Below are 9,470 nucleotides of genomic sequence, written 5' to 3' on the forward strand. Positions count from 1 at the left end.
CTTGCATATGAGATTTAGAACTGCACAAAATACAATTAGAACTGCACATTTTGTGTAGAACTGCACGTTACAAAAACGCTGATCTAAAAAAGTAGAGCTGGTAGAGAAAAACTGATTTTATATTTAGATTCAGCGCCTTAAATATAACTAAAATTAGTTCTAAAATCCTAGACACCAAAAAAAAAATTTTTTTTGTAGGCCTGTGTAATTACTGGGTCATGAATGATCTGATTCGGTTATTTGTTAAGTTCTTCATGATAATAAGAATTATCACTAATGAAGGTACAAATGACTTACACTGTGTATGTAAACGAATGGAATATAATGTGAGAGTTCAGGTCTCATATCTGTGACTATGAAGAATACTGTCTTGTATTTATGTGTGTGACTATAGATGGGGTATGGATTGGGAGATTGGATTTATTGATAATTAGTACACACAACAGAGAACTACAAGTAATTATAGCACTATTCCTGATCTACACACTCTACAAGACCCTACACATTAAGTCTTCTCTAGCCTGTAATATTTCAAACAGCTGTTCCCTCACAATGGTTTCTTCAGCTTCCCATGCTCACATCGTCACTGACAGGCGAATATTCCGCAACTGAACTCACTCAGCTGGCCTGGGGTCCTCATTATATAGACTCAGGGTGGAACAAAGAGAAAACACTGCTTCAAACGGTTTTTCTATTGCTGATATGGGCAGTTGCCTAGCAATAGCCCAGATATTGTTGATGTGTTTACTGGCCGCTACGAAGCAACGTATGTTCTTTCTCATGATTGTTGCATAGCAACAGTACTGGAATGCACTGAAATGTAGTCCAGAATCAGTAGTATTTTTCTGACATTTCAGGGGAACATGCTGTCTCCATCTTCAGGGTACAAGAGTAAGTGTGCAAAAATTGGCACATACATTGGAGTGTTGGAGCATGTGGCCCTAAGCATCAGAGTAAGGAGAAGATTGAAAGTACTGTGGCTCCTGTAATGGCCACTTCCAAGAGTATGAGTTTTGGTTTCTTGTTATCCTCTGCCTTATTCTTGCCATTGTTCTAGCATTTATGTATTTCTTTTTTCAGTTTAATGTGGGTTGATGAATAAAATGCAAAATGTCTCCAATCTATTCAGTCACTCTACAATGTGTTCCTTTCAATTTTCTGCCAGCTCTTCCTTCCATGATGTCATCTAATAAATGGCTCAACCATCTTGTTCAGGGTCATTCCACAGGTACCTTGGTCTAAGCATTAATTCTAATGCCCTTTTGTGAATCATTGTTCTACCAATTACTTTTACATGAAAAAACAATTGTAGTGATTTCTTTTCTATCTGTACCAAAAAGTTACTAAGTTTCACTGCTGATGCTGATTTAGCTATTGGGTTTTTACATTGCGAGGATGTCAGCAGTGTTACCTGTATTTCATAGGTACAAGTTTCCTCCATTTTAGGGTCGAAGTCACAAGCGTGTACCTATGAAACATCGGCAAAACTGACCACAGTCACATAGCATAAAGACAAAAGAACTATATTAACCAACTTAAAGTTCCAAATTGTTCTTTAATATTCCAATTTTAATTCTATCCAACACTGTTGTATGCTTAACTAATTAAAAATCAGGTACCTAATATATCATTACTGGTATAAGCCTTGCTTCCAAGAATTTTGAGAAGTAAAAGTAAGTAAGTAAGTAAACGTATCCCTGTAACAGGCCATGGAGGCCCATACGGCTGTGAGATGTTGAGGTTCCCACATTTTCTAGACAATCGGCTCATAGATGATGGTAAGGTTGTCAGCCTTATGCACCGGATGCCCTATATGCCCAAGAATATTCCTGGTACTCATTTCTGTTAGTGGCTGAGTCGACCCCAGGGACATAGTGCGGCTGGAAGAATTAGGTAAATTGAAAAAATCCACCTCATTGGGATTCAATCCCATGACCTTCTGGCTTGTAGCATAGTGCATCAACCAACTATGCTACCATGTGCCCCATTTTGAGAAGTAGATTAATATTAAAAATAATTCTAGATGCAGCTTCCTGTGTTCCTTCTGAATTACTTATTGTGAATGAGACGAAAGGCATGGTGTGTAATAAATAAGTGAAAAGAATACAATCAGATGATACACACACAAGAGACAAAAATATATTTTACAATATTTCATTGCTCTTTGTGTGGTTTAATACACAGACATAGAATGCCAAGGCCAAGGCCTGAAGACAGCAAATAAATGTCAAAAGAATATACTATACAATCACTGCATCAGGAAAACCGGTGGGGTAGGGATACAAGATAAAACAGCCAAACTGTGGTGGAACCAGCAGAGGTGAGTGTAGCCAAATTAAATTTAAGAGAAGACACGCTAAATATACGTATGGAATTCAGACATTTACCTCCTGGTCTTCCATTCTGAAACCACTGTCTTAACCACCTCACGTTATATGGCACGTGCTGGAGCTCAAAGTGATTCAGCTGCTTAGTCCCGCACATACATAACATATGAACAGCATGTTGAACAGTAGGCTGGGCCTTGGTGCATAAGGGAGTGGAGGTATGAGCTACAAGTTGACCAGTAGGAAAGGAACTGGTACCAAAACAGGATGCGTAGTAAGGCAACAAGCTGTTTCATAGAATATACTGATACTAGGCACAGCTCAACGAATTCACCATATTTAATTGCATACTCACTTTAATACTCCTCTGGTTACTGCCATCCTGTGTGAGAAGTGTGTACCCACGGTACTTGTGGCCAACAATTTCTGTTGACTGGAGATCATGCATCAGGTGCACGAATTCTGCATTGACTGGATGGCTCTCAAACTGTGGGTATGTACAGTGGCAAAAAATTGTGTGACTACCAAAATTTTCAACTGATTACAAAATGATCAAACAGGATCCTAAATATAATCATGTCAGATCTACACATCCATGGACAGAAAATATTTTTTTCTTATTTATGAAAAAGAGTGATACAGTGAGCTCTAATAATTATTGAGGCTTATCATTCTTATCAACATCTTGTAGCAAAATTTACACTGTGACAGACCAGAGGATAGCATGATTGCTGAAGGATTAGAAATGAGTACTTTCAGAATATATAGTCATGTGTATGAGTGGCTACAGACAGGGTATGGACAGGTAATTGGATTTACTGAACACTTACAAATAGTAACTACAAGTAACTATAGCACTGTCACTAACTCACGCATTCTACATTTCACTACAGCATATACTAAGCCATCTCAGCCTGCTGTATCTTCGCCAGTTGCCACTGGTAATGGCTTTGAATGCTGTAGCTTCCTCAGTTTCCATGTTCATGTCCTTAATGGATGGCAATGGTCTGACAACCAATTAAACACTAAAATTCTTATAATAACTCTGCATGTATAGCATTGCAAACAGCGCTTCCAACAGTTCTTCTATTGGTGTGTTATGCAGCTGTCGCACAGACCGCATAGAGAACACTGTTTCACAGTTAGTCCATCGATGTGTGTTAGGCTGCTGCTTATCAAAAGGCATTGATTACAGAGTCATTATTTAGCAATGGGTCAATATGCTAGATTATGTAATGTACTGATTAGGGCCCAGCTTTTGATGACCTAAAATATTTTAAAAATGACTGAAAAATCCATGAAAATGACCTAAAGTCAAAAGACAACCTAAAATGTATCATGTCACGGAAAATCTACTAATTGTTTTAAAATGTATTTTCAATCTTTATTAACACTGTGAACTCATCATTACTCTTTTAAGTTCGTCCTCGTTTTTATGTTGAAAATTAAGCAACATAAGATAGAATTTGAAGCTGAATGTTTTAATACGATTATTTCTTCCATGCTGGAATGCTTATCAAATGTACATATATGGTATATATTCTAATACAGAGTGGGGTACAGAAACTTCCTTGTTTTGAAGGCGAATAAAAGAAAAATTATTGCTGATAGACAAAATTTATGTTTAGCTAATGAAAGAACATACTTTAAAGTTTTAAATCATGTAGTTTTAAACAAAATATCTTGAAGGTGGTGGCCACCGTTCTCTATGCACTGATGCAACCGTTTTCTGAAGTTCCCTTCTGCACGTTCCAACATGTGCACCGGAATTTGGGCTACTTCCTGCCGAATAACATTCTTCAGCTGAAGCAGGTTTGTGGGGTGATGTTTAAAAACCTCTGCCTTGAGGTATCCTGGCCGTTTAACTCGTGAGATTTACCTCCACTTCTTAGAAGAATTACCACAGTTACTTGAAGATGATCCTCTGGCAACAAGACGCCAGATGTATTTTCAGTATGATGGGGCATCTCCTCACTTCTCCCACGCAGTAGCAGCTCACTTGGATCGGCACTTTCCACAGCGGTGGATTTGTCGCGGAGGCTGTAACGCCTGGCCTCCCAGGTCGCCAGATCTAACGCTGTTTGATTATTGCATTTGGGGTTGGATGAAGGACATTGTGTACCAGGTAAAGGTACAAACACGTGAAGCGTTGCTTGAACATATTCTGGACGTGGCGATGACAATAAGGAACAAACGTGTGGAACTGCAAAATGCTACGGCGCGGTTCATGTGCTTGCAACGCGTTGTGTTGACGTGCAGGGAGACATTTTAAAAATCTTATGTAAATCCAGTCGTCTTCTAAAGCATTAGTTTAAAGTAAACAGATTGATAGAAGGGTGTTATATGCAACCATTGGTATGTTTACAGAATGGGATGCTGAAAATAATGTAATTTTGTAACATAAAATCGATGAAAAATGTTGCACAATGCAAAATTAAGAAATTAAAAAAAAATGGTTTTAGAATGCTTCTTTCCTAAAACATTAACGATTTAAAAAGTGTTTGTATTGTATTTATACTTTGTTTTGACTGAAATTCGAAGAAAAAAAGATTTTTCGCCAGTTTTCAAATTACTGTATCTCTTTAATTATGAGTTGGATACCATTAGTATATTCAAATTTTTTGTTCCAAATTACCTCAGGAATGCCCTCCTTAAAACTTCGTGAATCACCCTGTATGTGGAGATGGATATTCTAATTTGATATTTTGCATATACACAGTTCCCCATGGTGGTGTTATTATTGTGTTGTAGCTGTTCTGCCTTTCATTATTGCAAGCAATGACGATGATGACAACAGCTGACTGTCTATCTCATTAGTTTCTAAAGAAGAACTCTGCTCCATGTAGTTAGATATTCTAGTTAGCAAGCTTCAGAATTTTGCTATACAAAACATGATACTGTGAGAAGAGACATACTTACATTCTTCAGGATGACATCAACTGCCTCCTCTGTACGTCCAGATGCAACAATAATGAATGGAACAGAGCCTGCAGGAGCCCCATCATTCACTTTTTGTTTTTGATTCCTCTGTAGTATGATGTGGGCATTTGCTCCTCCAAGTCCAAGGGAGCTGACACCCACAAGGTTGCCGGTCCATGGAACCTTCTCAGTCACCACCTAAGACAAGAAACACTTGTATTTGGTTGTGGGAAAATGGACCTTCTCAGCTCCTAACTTCCCAGCAAGCTAAGGGAATGTACTACCCACACTGAAGCCCTAAGGAGCTTATTGAATCTACTCAGAATGACAGAAGTGAGAAATCTTGCAAGCAGACATGGGCTACATGATAACAGGGAGGAAAAAGCATGGTGCAGCCAGGTGTTCTCTGCATTTACAATGTCTAAGCTTCTATAATTACATTCCTCTGAGGATCACAAATTGAACTGCCTAAACAAGGCTGTAGCTTTACCCAAACACTCATGAGCCTAAATAATATAGAATTAAGAATCTCTTCCTGGCAGTAATAATATTATAACAATAATTTTAACAAGCAACAAAATATATTTCAAATTTTACAAGCACGTCAGTGGCATGTAAAATCATATATGGAAATATCAACATAGTAAAATTTATACATGACGGAACTATGTAAAGAAAAAGACCAGTAAATTGCACAATTATTAGTTTATAGATATGTTAGCCACAAAGTACAGAATCAAGCAGCAAGTGTTGTAAGTGCTTTGAGGAATTCCTCAAACTCAGAGTCAATGTTACACATGTCATTATATATGAAGCAAAGCACATGTCTATGTGTGCCCCTACCATTGCATCCACAGCACTGAAACGGTTAAATGAATGCAGTGATAGTATCAGATATATAACAAACTTTTAAACTCTGCAGTGATATCAATATTCACCTTCAGCTGTCCATTCATAAGTGATTCAACTCCCTCTCTGGGGTTGTTGTAGTGAAGATTTGGGGGTATGAAGCCAGTCTCCATACTAATGATGACTTTGATGATAGCACAAAGACCTGATGCCCCTTCAGTGTGCCCAATGTTTGACTTGACTGACCCTATCAGCAGCGGAGACTTCCTGTCTTTACAAAAAGCTAGAGTAATTGCTTTCAATTCTTCTAGATCGCCAACCTGCAATCAGTAAACTGTCTGTATTCATTCATTCTAATACCTTCAACTTATCTAATATTGTAGCAATGCCAATGCACAAATGCATGTGACTATGTCCATCAGGCAAAGATTATTCAGCGATTAGTCTACAGCTGTAGCTCTTGCTACATATGGTGTGTCTCAGTATTCATTACAATACAGTAACTCTGAAATGTCATAAAAAGTTCGGTCTTCATAAACATCATTGAAATAACCTAAAATTCTAAAGAAATTATGGCGTTATTTTGTAAATCACGTTGCAGCAGTTCAGTGCATGCAACATTCATTGTCAATCATGCTCCATCACAACAGATTTGCTACTGCGTGAACAATGTCACAATCAACAAAAGGAGGCAACTTGACTTCCACACCATGAAAACAGCTATGGATAGATCTCCAATTTCACCCTGAAAACAAAGGGCTCCATAGTACTTCCATCCTTCCATATCCCTGAATCCCAGTGCTTGTATATTGGAGATGCTGCAGGCAACATCCCCTTAAGTTCAGACTGCTCTACTTTGTTATACAGTCTATACATATTCAACTGGTCTCTGGGATTTGCATGCCATCATTCAACAACACCTGGCTTAACTTGCACAGTCTCACCAATCTAAAATTTTGCCCTTTCCCACACTCTGTATACCCCAATGTGTTCTCGAAAAAGCACATGCTTTTGTTCACTGACAGACTCATAGTTATCAGGGGCAGACAATTATCTTACTAATGATTACATCAAACTACCACATTATCACTTTTCCTGGATAGTCTCTTTCCAAAAACAGAGATACCATGTATGCGAGATGTTTCCTCTGGAGACAAACCAATCCAGAGGTAAACTACTCCCCCAATCGGATCTCCGGGGGGGAGTGTTTCTAGAGGAAATGTCATGCAGGCGTTACAACAAGAAAAAGTGCGAAGATCAGAAGAAACAGCATGGATACAAGATTGGAACATGGAATGTCAGGACCTTGAATCAAGCAGGAAAATTGGAGAATTTGAAAACGGAAATGCAGAAGAATGAAGTGTCTGTGCTAGGTGTCAGCGAAGTGCGGTGGAAAGGACAAGGTGAAATAAGAAGCGGTGATTATACAGTGTATTATTCCGGAGGTGAACGGGCTGAAAGAGGTGTGGCAATAGTGGTGCATAAAAGTGTAGTGAGGAGTGTTGTTAAGAAGATTGCTTGTAATGACAGAATTATTGCTCTGAAGTTAAAGGCGGAACCGGTAGATATACTGATTATACAAGTGTACATGCCAACATCAGAGTATGAAGATGATGAAGTGGAAAAAGTGTATGACACAATTGAAGAAATTCTTCAGGAAGATGGAAGAGGAGACACAAACAGCATCATATTGGGAGACTGGAACAGCATTGTTGGAGATGAACCATATCAGAATATTGTTGGATCACATGGACTAGGAAGACGGAATCACAGAGGTCAAATGCTTATTGACTTTTGTGAACGAAATGGATTGATTGTTACCAACACTTGGTTCAAGAAGCCAAAGAGAAGAATTTACACATGGAAGGCACCTGGGGATTGGAAGAGGCATCAGCTGGACTACATCCTTGTGAAACATCGATTCAGAAACAGTGTGAAGGATGTGAAGACGCTTCCTGGGGCAGACATTGACTCTGACCACAACTTGCTGGTTGCCAAGTTCCGAACCAGGTTGAAGAAAATTATAGGATTTCGAAAGCGCAGACCCAGATGGGATTTGGAGAAGTTATATGCTCAAAGACAAAGCGTGCAAGAGACTCTAGAAGAGAAACTCGGTGCAATTGAAGGTGAAAGCGGAAATGCTGAAGCGCAGTGGAACGATATAAAAGAATGCATGTTAGATACTATCAGTGATTTGGTAATTGAATTTGAGAAGATAGCAAGGAAACCATGGGTTACACAGGAGATGATGAGTAAAATGGAGGAGCGAAGGAAATGGAAGAATGTCAACAATGAAGAAGGCAGGAGGAAATACAGGAGACTGAGGAATGAATTGAAAAGAGCCACGGACAGGGCCAAAAAGGAATATCTTGAGAAGATATGTAATGAGATTATGGAATTTCAAAGAACAGGCCGTTATGATTTGATGTACATGAAGACAAAAGAACTAGGATGGAAAGAGAATCATGGGATTCAAAATGTTGGCATCGAAGACTCCCAGGGGAATAGAATAGTAGATCAGAGGCAAGTGCTGAAAATTTGGGAAAATTATATTTCAGAACTATATGATCGACCTAATCGACCAGAAACCCTGGAAGTGGAACCTGAAGAAGTACATACAGACAAGAAAGGACCATATATTTTGCAAAGTGAGGTGGTAAAAGCTATCAAGGAAATGAGGAAGGGAAAGGCTACAGGAGATGATGATGTACCTGGAGATGTGCTCAAGTTACTGGGAGAACGTGGTTTGAAAACACTGACAAAACTAATGAACACCATATATGAAATTGGATAGTGGCCCAAGGACTTTACAGAAGTTAAAATGATTGCCTTTAAGAAAAAGACAAAAGCTACAAAATGCAGCGAACATTGCACAATAAGCTTTATTGCACATACAGAAAAGATAATAGCAAAGATACTTAAAAGAAGAATTGAAAGGAAAATAGAGGATGTACTTGGAGAAGATCAGTTTGGATTTAGAAGAGGAAAAGGAACCAGGGATGCAATTGGGATGATGAGAATTATAGCGGAACGAACTTTGGAGATAGATGAAGAACTGTGTGTTTGCTTCATAGACTGGCAGAAGGCATTTGACCGGGTAAACTGGACCAAATTAATGCAGATCCTAAAAGAAACAGGTATCGATTGGCATGAAAGAAGATTGATTAGCAAATTGTACATGGATCAGAAAGTTAGAGTATGACTGGACAGATGTGCAGATTGGAAGAGGAGTTCCGACAAGGATGCTGTTTATCACCAATTCTGTTCAACTTGTACAGCAAATGCCTTACCAAGGAAGCTCTGGATGGACTCGGAGACTTCAAATTAGGAGGGCAAATTATTCAAACTGTGAAATATGCAGATGACCTTGTGTTA

The 9,470-nt window shown here is 38.7% G+C and overlaps 1 protein-coding gene across 1 annotated transcript in view; it reads right to left on the minus strand.

Annotated features, from left to right (window-relative positions):
- LOC111869163 (fatty acid synthase) overlaps positions 1-9,470 on the minus strand; it is a 135,383-nt gene that overhangs the window by 96,115 nt on the left and 29,798 nt on the right. Inside the window, exons 7-9 of the mRNA XM_023860434.2 lie at positions 6,185-6,415; positions 5,247-5,444; positions 2,683-2,814 (exon numbers count right to left, since the gene is read on the minus strand). Of these exons, the coding sequence (XP_023716202.1) occupies positions 2,683-2,814; positions 5,247-5,444; positions 6,185-6,415 (561 nt within the window). The remainder of the gene's footprint in view (positions 1-2,682; positions 2,815-5,246; positions 5,445-6,184; positions 6,416-9,470) is intronic.

The sequence above is a fragment of the Cryptotermes secundus genome, unplaced genomic scaffold, assembly GCF_002891405.2.
Source record: "Cryptotermes secundus unplaced genomic scaffold, Csec_1.0 scaffold1434, whole genome shotgun sequence".
NCBI classification, from domain to species: Eukaryota; Metazoa; Arthropoda; class Insecta; order Blattodea; family Kalotermitidae; genus Cryptotermes; species Cryptotermes secundus.